Source organism: Onychostruthus taczanowskii, unplaced genomic scaffold (genome assembly GCF_017590055.1).
Source record: "Onychostruthus taczanowskii isolate IOZ18803 unplaced genomic scaffold, ASM1759005v1 scaffold61, whole genome shotgun sequence".
Lineage (NCBI taxonomy): Eukaryota > Metazoa > Chordata > Aves > Passeriformes > Passeridae > Onychostruthus > Onychostruthus taczanowskii.
In genome coordinates, this window is record NW_024503790.1 from 5,216,180 (window position 1) to 5,231,467 (window position 15,288).

The 15,288-nt window shown below is 47.2% G+C and overlaps 2 protein-coding genes across 2 annotated transcripts; one reads left to right on the forward strand and one right to left on the reverse strand.

Annotated features, from left to right (window-relative positions):
- Nucleotides 1-4,533: 4,533 nt before the first annotated feature.
- Nucleotides 4,534-7,792, reverse strand: TMEM88B (transmembrane protein 88B). Its single transcript, XM_041419862.1, has 2 exons — nt 7,523-7,792; nt 4,534-4,834 (listed from the first exon to the last, which is right to left on the reverse strand). Exons 1-2 carry the CDS (start codon nt 7,790-7,792, stop codon nt 4,568-4,570), a joined length of 537 nt encoding a protein of 178 aa, XP_041275796.1. The 3' UTR covers nt 4,534-4,567.
- A 4,013-nt stretch (nt 7,793-11,805) lies between these two features.
- MRPL20 (mitochondrial ribosomal protein L20) lies at nt 11,806-14,928 on the forward strand. Its single transcript, XM_041419384.1, has 4 exons — nt 11,806-12,003; nt 13,024-13,134; nt 13,393-13,470; nt 14,350-14,928. The coding sequence occupies exons 1-4, from the start codon at nt 11,917-11,919 to the stop codon at nt 14,524-14,526; spliced, it is 453 nt and encodes a 150-aa protein (XP_041275318.1). The 5' UTR covers nt 11,806-11,916; the 3' UTR covers nt 14,527-14,928.
- The last annotated feature ends 360 nt before the right edge of the window (nt 14,929-15,288 follow it).

The window sequence follows — 15,288 nt, forward strand, 5'->3', positions numbered from 1 at the left end:
ATCACTAAAAAAATCATAGATAAATCACACATAAATCAAAAATAAATCACACACATATCACAGATAAACCACATGTAAATCACACATACATCACATACAAATCACTCATAAATTACATATAAATCAAAAATAAATTTCACTGATTTTCACCGATTCTTCTTTTTTCCCACCAGTTCAGCAAGCTCTGGAGGTGCCTCGTGGAGCCAGGAGCTGGGATGGGACAACAACAGGGAATGAATCCTGCAGGAAAATCCTGCCTGGCTATCAGCAGAGTGGAGCATAAATCACACATAAATCACTAAAAAAATCATAGATAAATCACACATAAATCAAAAATAAATCACACACATATCACAGATAAACCACATGTAAATCACACATACATCACATGCAAATCACTCACAAATTACATATAAATAAAAAATAAATAAAAAAACCACACATAAATCACAGATAAATCACACACAAGTCACACAAAAACCACACATAAATCACACCCAATTCACACAAAAATCACGCAAAAATCACACATAAATCACACATAAACCCATCCCTACCCCATCACCCGACCCCACAGAGTTTCCACAAGGAAATTCCATGCTGGAGGGTGACAGCTAACTCAGGGCAGCATCCCCAGTGTGCCCCACACAGATAAATCACACACAAGTCACACAAAAACCACAGATAAATCACACACAAGTCACACAAAAACCACACATAAATCACACCCAAATCACACAAAAATCACGCAAAAATCACACATAAACCCATCTCTACCCCATCACCCGACCCCACAGAGTTTCCACAAGGAAATTCCATGCTGGAGGGTGACAGCTAACTCAGGGCAGCATCCCCAGTGTGCCCCACTCTGCAGGATCAGCTGAGAGAAGGGGCCCTTTCAGACACTCCCAGATTATTCTTTCCTTAATCACTTAAAAAGTCTCTCTTTTTTTTTTCCCCTTAAAAAGTCTCTTCTTTAATCACTTCCATCCATCCTAACCAGCAGAGCTGGAAGCAATCACCAGTGCCCAGTTAGAGAGGGGAGGGAGAACAGGGAAAACTTCTCTGAATTCACTCAGATTTCAGTGAAGCGACGGAGCGAGCGCGAGGAACCGTCCAGGACATGTCAGTGTGAGTTTATTACCATGTTATATTGCCATGCAGATCCTGCCAAATTAGCTGGAGAGTTTTCCACAGAAAATGAAGCACTTGGAGCATTCAAGTGCCCGGGATGAGCTGGGGAGCAGCAGATCCTCTCCTGGTATGTGCAGCGGGTTCCAGCTTCCTTTCCCCTGGCCTCCCTCAGAGCAGGAATGGAGCATCCTTCCAATAAATTCTCTGTTGTCCTTGGCTCTGGAAGATGATCTTCCTGATCTCAGCTCAGCTTGACAGATGGTTTGTGTTTGCAGCACCCCCAGCTGAGTGTTCCAACAGCTGATAACCACTGAGACATCTTCCTGTGCTTCACCTGGGCCAGCCAGGGACAGGGAAGCACAAATAATAAACACGGAGCTGACCAAAGGAAATGTGGTTTTGTGTCTCCTGAGGGGCCTCTGAGCATGGAGATCTTGCAGGGGAATTAAATACACACGTAGCTGAACTTAAAAAAAAATAAAAAAACAACAGTGAAAATGAATTTCTTTCTGTCCTCCCTGCAGTGCTGGTGTGGGAGCTGCCAGGACAAAGCTCTGCCTGTGGGAATGGAGAGGAGGCAGAGCCAGGGATCCCCCACATCCGTGGGCACAGTCCCTGCCTGGCCCTGCAGGCTGGCACAGCTGCCTCAGGAGCTGATCCAAGGCTCAGCAGATGGCTCTGTTCTAGTTCTATTTATCCAAAATATCTCTACAGGAAATTTAGGATGAAACCAGCTTCACCTGAGAGCCCCAGCACTGCTGGGAATGCTCGGCTGGGGCTCTGCCCTTGCCTGGACACCCTGAGCTCCAGCCTGGGCTGTCTGCTCTGCTGCAGGGAAATTCATTTCCCCTTTGTTATTAAAATACTCTGAGAAGTAAAATACCAACTGAAATACAATTTTGCTTTATTGGGGAGGCTGTAGCAAATAACTCTGGGTTTCTTTGCAGGGTTCATTACAATACTGCAGCCCTGCCAGGCTGAAGGATGTTTTCCTTTTAAAAGCAGTTGGATTGAACAACAGGTGAGCAAAAGGAGCAGCAGCTCATATCAAATATCTGTACCCAGTGAGCAGACACTGCCCTCAGGCAAAACCTTGTTATCCTCTAGCAGGATCTCCTTGCCTGGAACAGAACTCTCTTGTTTTTCTTCAGTCTTGTCAGAAAATGTCATCTCGTTTTCCTCCCTTTTTTTTTCCCCCTCCAGTTCACTTCCCCCTGTAGTCACCCCTGGTTATTCCTCTGGGTGGTATCAGAGCAAACAGCAGGAAAAAATCAAACAGAAAATTGATTTAAAATAAAAAAAAAAAATTAAAAAATATCCTCAGAAAGAGAGCAAAGATTCCATTTTACCTCACAGTGCTACCAAGTGGAGAACAAGAGGTGGTTCTGCTGCAGGCAGGGTTTGAGACACAACAAACTCCTCCAGGGGGGGATTGGCCACAAACTTTATTTCTACAGAAAACTGGGAACGGCTCTAAAGGGGACAAAGGGGACAGCAGACAGTGATGAGCAGGAACAACAACAATAAACACCAAAAACAACACCAGAGAGGGTTTGGAAGGATGAAGCTGCCCTGGATTTTTGGGATAAACCACAGGGGGATTTGGAGGGATGAAGCTGCCCTGGGATTTTTGGGATAAAGCACAGGGTGGTTACCTTGATTTGGAACGATGAAGTTGCCCTGCCCTCCCCACACCTGTCCCACACTGTGTTTTCAATCCATTGCAGATTTTGGGGATAAACCAGAGGGTGCTTTGGAAGGATGAAGGTGCCCTGGGATTTTTGGGATAAACCACAGGAGGATTTAGAAGGATGAAGCTGCTCTGAGACTTTTGGGATAAACCAGAGGGTGCTTTGGAAGGATGAAGGTGCCCTGGGATTTTTGGGATAAAGCACAGGGTGGTTACCTTGATTTGGAACGATGAAGTTGCCCTGCCCTCCCCCCACCTGTCCCACACTGTGTTTTCAATCCATTGCAGATTTTGGGGATAAACCAGAGGGTGCTTTGGAAGGATGAAGGTGCCCTGGGATTTTTGGGATAAAGCACAGGGTGGTTACCTTGATTTGGAACGATGAAGTTGCCCTGCCCTCCCCCCACCTGTCCCACACTGTGTTTTCAATCCATTGCAGATTTTGGGGATAAACCAGAGGGTGCTTTGGAAGGATGAAGGTGCCCTGGGATTTTTGGGATAAAGCACAGGGTGGTTACCTTGATTTGGAACGATGAAGTTGCCCTGCCCTCCCCCCACCTGTCCCACACTGTGTTTTCAATCCATTGCAGATTTTGGGGATAAACCAGAGGGTGCTTTGGAAGGATGAAGGTGCCCTGGGATTTTTGGGATAAAGCACAGGGTGGTTACCTTGATTTGGAACGATGAAGTTGCCCTGCCCTCCCCCCACCTGTCCCACACTGTGTTTTCAATCCATTGCAGATTTTGGGGATAAACCAGAGGGTGCTTTGGAAGGATGAAGGTGCCCTGGGATTTTTGGGATAAAGCACAGGGTGGTTACCTTGATTTGGAACGATGAAGTTGCCCTGCCCTCCCCCCACCTGTCCCACACTGTGTTTTCAATCCATTGCAGATTTTGGGGATAAACCAGAGGGTGCTTTGGAAGGATGAAGGTGCCCTGGGATTTTTGGGATAAAGCACAGGGTGGTTACCTTGATTTGGAACGATGAAGTTGCCCTGCCCTCCCCCCACCTGTCCCACACTGTGTTTTCAATCCATTGCAGATTTTGGGGATAAACCAGAGGGTGCTTTGGAAGGATGAAGGTGCCCTGGGATTTTTGGGATAAAGCACAGGGTGGTTACCTTGATTTGGAACGATGAAGTTGCCCTGCCCTCCCCCCACCTGTCCCACACTGTGTTTTCAATCCATTGCAGATTTTGGGGATAAACCAGAGGGTGCTTTGGAAGGATGAAGCTGCCCTGGGATTTTTGGGATAAACCAGAGGAGAATTTGGAAGGATGAAGGTGCCCTGGGATTTTTGGGATAAACCACAGGAGGATTTAGAAGGATGAAGCTGCTCTGAGACTTTTGGGATAAACCAGAGGGTGCTTTGGAAGGATGAAGCTGCCCTGGGATTTTTGGGATAAAGTACAGGAGGATTTGGAAGGATGAAGCTGCCCTGGGATTTTTGGGATAAACCACAGGAGGATTTGGAAGGATGAAGCTGCCCTGGGATTTTTGGGATAAACCACAGGAGGATTTGGAAGGATGAAGCTGCCCTGGGATTTTTGGGATAAACCACAGGGGGATTTGGAAGGATGAAGCTGCCCTGCCCTCCCCACACCTGTCCCACGCTGTGTCTCCACTCCATGCAGATTTTTGGGATAATGCACAGGGTGACCTGTCAGAGCAGAGGCAGCTCCCCAGGGAGGGCTGAGGACGAGGATGAGGCACAGGGAGGGGACACTGCCGCAGCTGCAGGGTCACACCCAGGCCTTGAGCTGGCTGCTGCAGCCCCTGGCACAGCACGGAGCCCCCTCCCCAGGGCGGCACCAGCGGCCCCCCTTGTACAGGGCCAGGCTGTAGGGCTGGAAGCACACCAGGAGCTGCAGGCGCCGTGCCAGGCTGCAGTAAATGGCCATGGCCACCACCAGCAGCGGGGACATGATGACAAAGCCCAGGATGATGAGGGCAGAGGAGCTGTTGTCGTCCAGGATGCTCTTGCAGTAGCGGGCAGAGGAGTGCAGCACCTGTGGGGGGAGAGAGAGGCACAGCCAGGATCATTCAGCTGGAAAAGAGTGACCTTGTCACTTCCTATAACTCGAGAGAGGCACAGCCAGGATCATTCAGCTGGAAGAGTGACCTTGTCACTCTCTATAACTCCTGAAAGGTGCCTGTGGCCAGCTGGGGTTGGGCTCTTTCTCCAGGAACTGACAGAACCAGAGGACACAGCCTTAAGTTCCACCAAGGAAAATATAGGTTGGATATTAGGGAAAAGTTTTTTATACAAATGGTGATAAAGTTTTTTACAGGAAAGGTGATAAAGTGACCTTATCACTCTCTACACTCCCTAAAGGTGGCTGTGCTCAAGTGGAGTTGGGCTTTTCCTCCAGGAACTGACAGAACCAGAGGACACAGCCTTAAGCTGCACCAAGGGAAATACAGGTGGGATATTGGGAAGAAGTTTTTTATGGAAAGGGTGATGAAGTTCTGGAATGGCTGCCCAGTCACCATCCCTGGTGTGTTTAACAAAGCCTGGATGTGGCACTGGGTGCCAGGGTTTAGCTGAGGTCTTGGGGCTGGGTTGGACTCCATGGTCTTAAAGGTCTCTTCCAACTCAGTAGTTCTGTGAATTCTGTGAATTCTGTGAATTCTGTGAAAAGTCCCACATGAACCCACTCTGCCAGGGCCTCCTCTGTCATGTGGCCTGGTGCTGACAGCAGTGGCCAAAACACCCCTGAGTTTCCAACGTTTTCATGGAAAAAGAAAACATTTTCTTTTGCTCCCTCTCTCAGAGCTGAGCGATCTTCAGGTTCAGTCTGGGACTGATATCACATCTTAATCAAGCTTTCAATTATCCCAGCCTCCCTGTGAGAGAAGAGCACTGCACACTGCTCCTGGAGCAGGCAGCACTCATCTTTATTCAATCATCCAACAGCATTTGATGGGCACAAACCAAATTAAAAAACCTTCTGGTGCTACATTGGTGTGGGTGGCATAACACTGGGAATAAAAAAAAAAATTAAAATTATATATAAAAAAGTATTTTAAATTCATATTAAATATATAAATTTATATTTTCTATAAATAAAAAATAAATATACAGAAATCTGTTAGCTTCTGCAGACAGAGGTCAATCATTCCATGGCTCTCCAGACCCCTTTGTGATCTGCTCTCTGTACACTCATTTCTGCCTGAAAAACCTGCCAGGAAACACTCATCTTTATTCAATCATCCAACAGCATTTGATAGGCACAAACCAAATCCAAAAATCCTCCTTGTGCTACATTGGTGTGGGTGGCACAGCGTTGGGGGTAACAATAAATAAATAAAATTATATATATATATAATTTATAAATATACATAGTATATATTTATATTATAGCTATTTATGTAAATAAATATAAATATTAAATATATAAATTTATACATAAAAATTAAAATACAGAAATCTGTTATCTTCTGCAGAGGTCAATCATTCCATGGCTCTCCAGACCCCTTTGTGTTCTCTGCTCTCTGTGTACACTCATTTCTGCCTGAAAAACCTGCCAGAAAGGACCATTTGCAAAGAAACCCTCTCTGGGCCTGGCTGAGTGGTGTTTCCAGCCCTCCTTCCACGCTGGCAGCAGCAGGGCTGAGCTGAGCACTCGCTTGTTCTGCACTCCAAATGCTGCAGGCAGCCCCTGTGTCCCCAGACTTTATTCTGTTCTCCTTTCAGCACAAGGCATCAAGCTAAAAACCAACAATAAATCCATCTAATGGAGCTGCAGGGCAGAAATCAGCCTCTGGCTGCTGGGCAGGCTCTGAAAAGTCGTGGCCCAAAGACAGGGTGAAGCCACAATCCTTTGCTGTGATTGCATTAAAGGAAAGGTTGAGTTTAAAAAACTCCTCACAGCTCCCAGCAGCTCGGGGGTTTTCACTTCTGGTCCACTTGGCTGCACTCAAAAACATTCTGCATCTCCTCAAAGCCTTTGTGTGAGTGTGCAAAGGAGAACTTGAGGTTTTCCAAGGTGAGGGAAGCTGGAAGGGGCACTTCTGGGAGGTTTTTTCCCATTTTCAGTCCAATTTGTTTATGACTTATGAAAAAGGCACATTGGGCTATAAGGAAAACAGGGAACTGCTTTTGCACATCCACCCTTGATCAAGTGATCCCAAAAATGTTTAAAGGAATATACCAAGAAGGGATTTGTAAATAAGGAAATGATGCAATGCAGAGGGCAGCAAGCAGAGACAAAGGAGACAAAGGAGCTCATTTTTGGTGTGAGGAATGCACAGGATGTTTGGGAGCAGGATTGTTAGATTGGCATGAGAAGGGGATTGGATATTCTGTCAGATTTTACTGATCATTAGGCAGGTCCTAATGAATCTTAAACTTGCTTAAACAGAAAGCAGCAAACCCTACCAGAGCCCAGGCTGGCAGCTCTCAGTGACAGAAATCCCAGGGAAGAGAGAAATAATTGTGAAATTAAAATGCAAACAGCAATTCCATGGGGGCAGGGAGTGTGTTCACCTCACCTGGCACTTCCATGGAGACACAACTCCATTGCCCAATTTCCCACAAGACCTGTCCTTGTCAGCCCAGACTATTCACACAGGGAAAAAAAATCTGTGCCCAAAGCCAAATTTTGGGGAGTTTTGCCTGGCCTTGACAGGCACTGCTCACCTGGGGCTCAAAGGAACCCTCAGGTGTGGCCCTGCCCTTGAGGAGTGCCACTTACCTGGGAGTGGCACTGGAAGCCAAAGTAAACCACCACGATGGTAGGAAGCAGCACGACGGTGAAAATGACAAACATCAGGAGCAAATTCAGGAGGAAGACCAGGGAGTTCATGGTTCCTATCACCAGGGTCCAGGCCAGGCAGCACCAGGGGCTGCGGGGCTCCCTGGGAAGGAGCTGCTCATCCATGTCATATGGGGGCAGCCCAGGGATCATCCGGGATTTTTCTGACAGGATTTCTGCTCCAAAGTCCTCAGGGTCCTGGCCAGACATCCTTCAAGAAGATCCACCAACCCACGCTCTTATCCGACATCCTTCAAGAAGATCCACCAACCCGTGGAAAAAATATTTCCTCGCTTTTGGTCTAACAGAGCTTGCAAAGGCTTCTTCTGCCTCTTCCACACGTGGGCAGGAGCCCTCAAGGAGAGATCATCGTGGAGCCAGCAAGGAAAGGTCTCCTTGGGCCCCCCAGGCCCTGCTCAGCACAGTTTGCTTCCTTCAGATGCTTTTCCCAGCCTCAGTCCCAAAGCAGATCTGCTGGAAGGTTAGCAGTAGCTTTGATTTTGGTTTAGAATCCAGAATCCTACTGAATTTGCTGTTGTTTTTCCCAGGATTACAATCCCAAAGGGTTGCTGTGGTAGCTGTGATGGGCTGCTCAGTGGGCTTTGGTATCCCCCTCCACCTTCCAGCTCAGCTGGGTGTTCAGGATGGCAGGCTTAGGTTCAGGATTTCAGGCTCAGGTGCTCAGCAGATCAGGCTCAGGTGTTCTGCAGATGAGGCTCAGATGTTCAGAATATCAGACTTAGATGTTCAGGATGTCAGGCTTAGGTTCAGGATTTCAGGCTCAGGTGTTCAGAATATCAGGCTTAGGAGTTCAGGATGTCAGGCTTAGGTTCAGAATTTCAGGCTCAGGTGTTCCAAAAATCAGGCTCAGATGTTCAGAATATCAGGCTCAGATGTTCAGAATATCAGGCTTAGATGTTCAGGATGCCAGGCTTAAATGTTCAGCAGATCAAGTTTAGGCATTCAGCAGATCAGGCTTAGGAGTTCAGGATGGCAGGCTTAGGTTCAGGATTTCAGGCTCAGGTGCTCAGCAGATCAGGCTCAGATGTTCCACAGATCAGGCTCAGATGTTCAGGATATCAGGCTTAGATGTTCAGGATGTCAGGCTTAAATGTTCAGCAGATCAGGCTTAGGTGCTCAGCAGATCAAGCTGAGGTGCTCAGAATATCAGATTCAGCTGTTCAGAATATCAGCTTTAGGCACCCACAGGCAGTTCCTTGTCTTCAAATCACCTTCCCACGCTCTTCACCCTGCACCCAAGCAGATATTCCTGCCCAAGTCTCATGCCAAGGAGGAGAGCAGTGAAGATGAAGGACAGGAGCTGTTTCCCAGCCTCCGAGCCCTGCTGCCCTCCCCGTGCAGCAGAGATGGAGCAGCGTGTGGTGGTGTCACTGCTCTCAGCTGCCTGCAGCCACTCACACCCAGCAGTGAGGTCCCTTCTGAGCTCAGCTTTGCAAGGCTGCTGTGTTTACAGAACAGCCTCAGTGCTCTCTGTGCTGGCCAATCCTTCACATCTGTCTCCCCACTGATGGGATTTAACACGCTCCAAACATCCATCCCCGGGTCAAGATGGTCCCTCTCCACCTTTAATTATTTTGCCTCTGATTCATTTTCTAAAATACCTCTCTAGATTAAAAAAAAAAAAAAAACAAAAAACAACAACCTTAGAGAAATTGATAATAATCACTGTATTCCTCAGAAATCAGCTGTCCCCTGCAGTCATCTTTTATTGTTTGCAGAACATATTGATACTCTCGTGGAGGAGGCACAGCAATTATCAATTATTTCATCTCCCTCATAAGATCAATATTATTTAAGAATTTCAGTGCCATCTCCATGTCTGTGCAGCCTCCAAGATACAGTGGCAGTAATAAGAGAGAGATATTAAAAAATACAGAGAGAAACAACCCCTAAAGCAGACAGCAGAGTGTGACAAGTCCATTTCCATCCTGTTCCTTCCCTGCACTCCAGGGCTGGATGGCTCCCAGGGGGTTTGCAGGGCAGCAGCCTCCACTCAAGCTGCAAAATGTGAAATCTCTTCTCAGATCTGTCCAGACATCCCAGGGGAAATAACTGCTGGATCCATCCTGTTTTCAGTGCTGCACAGGCCAGAGACAGCGTTAATAATAAAATCTGGAGCTGTGCAGGAAACCATAAATGTGACAAGCGGCAGGGAGCTCTGGGAGTCTCGGTGGTTACTCTGCCTGTCTAAATTCTGGTTAGATTTAAAGACATAATATTTTTCAAATTTGATTTATGCCTTTGAAGTGGAAAAAAGGACGAGTCACACAAAGAGAAAGAACCCAAACCCAAATCTATAGGAGGAGAAATCAATTTTAGGCTTAAATCGTGGGGAGATGAACTCAGTGCTGGGCAGCTAAAAATCCTACAGCTGCTTTTACCATCTGCTGGTGATGGCACAGGGTGTGGTGAAACACAATCTGAGCATTCATAAAAGTGCCATAAATTCTAAGAAGCTTTGCTAAATCCAGGGAAACTTTCCAAAGTTCTTTTGCTGTCGTGAAAATGCATTTTAACCTTTTCAGGGAGGTCTGAAAATTGTGTTCTGTGCATTTCTTTTCTAGTGGTTCTTGTAATAACCGAGCCAACTTTGTGTCAGACAAACATCAGTGATATGAAGAAAGATTTCTCCATAATTCTCTGAAATTTCCACATTCTGGACAAGAACTTTCCCAGAAGTGGGGAAGATCTTGATGATGGAGCAGTTTATAACAGGAGCATGATTGCTTCGAGATGCTGGAAGTGGTGATGATTAAAGAGCATCAGAAAAATCCATCAGTTCTCTGACGCCGAGTACTGCTGCTCCCATGGAATCATTTTCTGGCAGCACCATCTTGTGGTTTGCACAGTTCATAAATTTTCAATTTATGTCTCCCATTCTCTAACCCTAACCCTTGCAGGATGCTTTAATACTTGTTATCCACTATGGAATCCTTCCAGCCACTGAAAACAACACCAAATCTGCTCACACTGGTGGCTGGAGCACTGCTGGGGATACAAAATCCCAAATCCCTCACTGAGCTACGGGAATGCACATTCCAAGCAGCCCAGCTCCTTTTTCCAGGGAATTTTGGTACAGCCACACTGTGTGTGCCTGCTCCCAGCTGAGCTGTGGGTTTGGGCTGCTTTGGGTCACACCTCGGGCAGGTGACGAGGGCGTTGTGGTCACATCAGAGGGCTGGGATCAGGTAAAGGTTCTTCAGCCAGAGGGTGAAGGTTTCTGGTGACCTGAGGGAATGGCTGGAGCTGTGTCAGGAGAGGTTTAGGTCGGATTTTGGGAAAGGTTTTTCCCCCAGAGGGTTTTGGGGCACTGACCCACTCCCCAGGGAATGGGCACAGCTCCAAGAGCTCCAGGAGGGTTTGGACAACACTCCCAAAGATGCACAGACTGGGATTGTTGAGTGTGCAGGGCCAGGGGCTGGGCTGGATGATCCCTGTGGGTCTTTCCAACTCAAAATATTTCTTGATTCCACGGCTGTCCTCGGGCTGGGGCAGAGGATGCCCAGCACAGGGAAAAGCCACTGTGCTGTGAGAGAGGAGCCGGGGGAGGCAGAAAGGGCTTGGGAAGACCTGGGAAAAGGGTTGGCGAAGGACTGGGAAAAGGGTTGAGGACAGGGGAAGGACTGGAGGAAGGGCAGGGGGAGGGAGGATCGGGAGAAGGAGGAAAAAGTGGAGGAAGGGCTGGAAGAACGACTGGGAAGGATCGGAGCAAGGACCGGGAAGGCTCGGGGGATGGACCGGGGGAAGAACCGGGGGAAGGGCTGGGGGAAAAACCGGAGGAAGGACCGGGGAAAGGCTGGAAGAAAGACCGCAGGAAGGACCAGAGGAAGGACCGGGAAGGCTCGGGGGCAGAACCGGAGGACGGACGTGAGGAAGGATTGGAAAAAGCACCGGGAAGGCTCGGGGGCAGGATCAGAGGAAGCAGCGGGGCAAGACCCAAAGAAAGCCCGGGAACGCTTGCGGGCAGGATCAGAGGAAGCAGCGGGGAAGGTCCGAAGGAAGCTCCGGGAAGGCTCGGGGGCAGGATGAGAGGAAACTCCGGGAAGGCTCGGGGACAGGATCAGAGGAAGAAGCGGGGGCAGGCTGAGGGAAGGCTGGGCAGGCTCGGGGCAGGATCAGAAGGAGCCCCGGCACTCTGGGAGCAGGCTCAGGGCAGGCTGAGGGAAGGCCGGACAGGCTCGGGGGCAGGATCAGAGGAAGCCCCGGCAGGCTCGGGGCAGGCTGAGGGAAGGCCGGGCGGGCTCGGGTGCCGCCCCGGAAGGAAGGCAGGCAGGCAGGCGGTCAGGCAGGAAGGCGGGCGCCGTGCCGCAGCCATGGTGGTGCTGAGCGCGGCGCGCTGGCTGCGCAGCCGCCTCTCGGATCGCTTCTGGAGGGTGCAGGAGGTGCTCAAGTACGCGCGGGTGAGTGCCGGGTCCCCGGCGTGTCCCCGCATCCCCCTGGCCTGGCCCTGTGCCCCGGGCAGGGTCCCCAAGCCGCTGCCCCATCCCTGCAGAGCCCCAGGCTGGACGGGGTTGGAGCAGGGAGGGGTCCCTGCCACGGTGGGCTCGGAGCTGCCTTTTCCACCCAAACCATTCTGTGCTTTCCTCGTGCTATAAAGCGGTCTCTGTTTAATTAAATACGGCGTTCCTTCACTGTGTTTCCTTCCTGAGTGCTTTTTTTCTTTTTTGTTTTACTGGGCAAAGAAGGTGGGCAAGAAAATTAACCTTGTTCTCAAGTGCATTTTGAGGTTTTTTGCGTTTTGGATTTTTGCTGGAGTTTAAGCTGCTGTGCTGAAGCTAGGGGTGTACCTTTCTCAAGGGCATCCCAGGCTGTATGTTAAAATTCTTTAAATTACATCTTGCTGTAATGAGGTAGAAAAAGCTGAAGGAAGTGAGAATATTTTGGTTTTGCACCAGTAATTCCTGGTGCAGCACCGGCTACATTTTCTTGTAAATTAAACAAATGAAATTTTTTGTTTTCTGTTTGATAAATCAGAGGCTCATGCCCCATCCCTGTGTTCATACAGACACAACAGAGGGGAGCTCAGGAATGAGAATAAACGCGAATTCAGTGTTGGATGAAAGCACTGCCTGTGATTTTGTGATTGCCTTTCCCACAGAACCACGGCACAAAGTGAGGCCTGGTTTTGCCTCTGCTCAGCTGAGATTTTTCCACCCTGCTCCAACTCCTCAGCTTCATGTTTTTCATGATAAAAATTACATTTCCTTGATATTATATTCCATATGCTATTATATTCCATATATTTCCACTATAAAAACCAAGCAAAGAATATTTTCATTACGTGCCAGCCGAAGGCTTAGGGCGTGCTTGTGAAAGCTTCAGTGATCCTTATTACGGAGAGCTGTGAATGCAAATGAGCTTTATTAGTGTTATATATTCAAATCTAATTGAATAAGACCATTCTGGGGGCTTTTTTGCAGCATTTTCGTGGCAGGAAGAACCGCTGCTACAAGCTGGCGGTGAGGAGCGTGCGCAGGGCTTTCGTGAAGTCCACCAAGGCCAGGAGGGAGAAGAAGAGATTCCTCAGAGCGGTAAAGAGCAAAATGTTGGGTGGAAACATCAAAATGGGAGCAAGGCAGGAGTGAAACAGCTGCTTTTCTTACTCTGGGGGGGTTTTAAAAACAGTGGGTGAAGAGTTGGAGTTGAAAGCAGCATTTTTTTTGTGGGTCCCTTCCAGCTCAGGATATTCCATGAAAATGTTGTTTTTAATAAGTGTGAGCAGACCAGCGTGGCAAAGGGTTTATTTTAAAGTGTTTTGTCATGCAATAGATTGATTTTTACACCCTCAGCTCTGGATCACAAGGATTGAAGCAGCTTCCCTTGAACATGGTTTGAAGTACCCAGCCTTCATAAGCAACCTGGCCAAGGTAAGGATGTGGTTTGGAGGATAATTACTTACTAATTAGAGTGATGAAAGGCTTGTGAAAGCAGTTTCATCCACTTCAGGAACTAAGTTCTGCCCTAAACTATTTCTCTTCCCTGTATGGATTATTCCCTTTTATCCTGGTGAACACTGTGGCTCTACCTCATGTTCTGTCCCCAAAACTTAGGAATGAGACTTTTAAAATGCTTTTTTATGCCATTCAATGACAGCTGCTTTTCCTTTTTACTTCAAGAAATTTAAAAATACAGAGCTTGGGTTAGCAAAAAACCCAAAAACCTAAGAAATCCTTATTCTTTTCACTACAGTTGTGATTTGGTGAGCGTGAGAGTGCAGAAACTTGGTGCCATCGTCCCTTGTTTTTAAAATATGCTGGGAATTTGTTTCAGTTTGGTGATTCTGTTTTAATTTGAGCTGAAACAGATGCTGTGGATTAACCTGGAACACGTGGCCTTGAGGCAAAATTAGAGAGTCTTCTTCAGATCTTGGTTTCTACCACAAAAACTTTAGAGAAAGTCAGGAAATAATTTTTACATGGTGGGTTAATGAGACATCCATGGCCAGGGAGTGTCTGACAGTCTTCAACAGCTCCAAATTGCACAGGGCAGAAAAAAGTTAATCTGCTTTAAGACCTCAGGTCTTAATCCTTAAGAGTGTTTAATCATACTTAATGAAGGGTGTTTATATAAACAGTAAAGACTGTTCATTATATTTAATAAAGTGTTTAATAAATTTAATTTTATTTAATTAAAAAATTTTACTATATTTAATAAAATCTATTTAAATTAAATATATTTAAAACTAAGCACTGCAGTGTTGTTCCTAAAAATCACAGTCCTTAACCAACAATTTTTCTTGCCTTTAGTCCCAGGTGGAGCTGAACAGGAAAGTTCTGGCTGACTTGGCTATTTATGAGCCAAAGACATTCAAGTCCCTGGCAGCTTTAGCCCAGAGGAGGAGACAGGAAGGGTTCCTGGCTGCCCTGGGAGATGGAAAAGAACCAGAGGGGATATTTTCACGTATTGTGCACCACCACTATTGATATCAGAGCCTGGGTGTGTGTTTCAGAAGCAGGGATTTGATTGTGAAGCAAACCTGTCGCTGCTGAAATGGAAAATGCGGAACAAATGCTCTGAGGATCGTGTGGGTGTGAAGCTGCTCCTTGATGGCCCTTTCCCCGTGTTGTTGTTGTTGTTGTTGAAACCTGTTAAATTAAAAGCACACTTCAAAGTTAGCAGTCAGGCCGTACAGTGACTTAAAATAAAGGTTTTTTTTTTTGGCAACTGCTAGTAGGAAAAAACCGAATTTGTGTGGTGAATTCTGAACAGGGAGAATGCAGCTGGGATGGGGGGAAATGTTGACCCTCACAGGTGGAGCCTGGGAGTGAAGGATACACATAGTTTGTATTGTTAAAGATTTAATAAAGACATTTTTATTCAAAACTGCTATGGGGAAACAATTTGTGTTAATTCTGGCACTTCATTGGGAAAATACAGCCGGGGGATGGAGGGTGGGCCCTCACACACATCCCTGTGTTAAGGACACACATAAAAACTTAATAAAAGTAATTTTTTGGTAATTGCTGGCGAGAAACAATTTTTGTGGTGAGTTCTGGCGCTGCACAGCAAAAAAGCAGCCCAGAGCGTGAGGGAGATGTCAGCCCTCAGACACAAGCCCCTAGGTGAAGGACAAGCATAGCCTGTTCTGTTAAGGACTTGACAATAAACATCTTTTTGTTGGTAACTGCAACAGGGAAACAATTCGTGTGGCGAAACTCTAGCGCAGCACGGGGAAAACCCAACCG

What these genes read in the sequence shown, in the direction of transcription:
- MRPL20 (XM_041419384.1), top strand. Translation starts at nt 11,917, where the DNA reads ATGGTGGTGCTGAGCGCGGCGCGCTGGCTGCGCAGCCGCCTCTCGGAT. An exon ending in AGAAGAGATTCCTCAGAGCG is followed by an intron (nt 13,135 to 13,392) that starts GTAAAGAGCAAA and finishes TTACACCCTCAG; the next exon opens with CTCTGGATCACAAGGATTGA. An exon ending in TCATAAGCAACCTGGCCAAG is followed by an intron (nt 13,471 to 14,349) that starts GTAAGGATGTGG and finishes TCTTGCCTTTAG; the next exon opens with TCCCAGGTGGAGCTGAACAG.
- TMEM88B (XM_041419862.1), bottom strand. Translation starts at nt 7,792, where the DNA reads ATGTCTGGCCAGGACCCTGAGGACTTTGGAGCAGAAATCCTGTCAGAA. An exon ending in GCTTCCAGTGCCACTCCCAG is followed by an intron (nt 4,835 to 7,522) that starts GTAAGTGGCACT and finishes CTCCCCCCACAG; the next exon opens with GTGCTGCACTCCTCTGCCCG.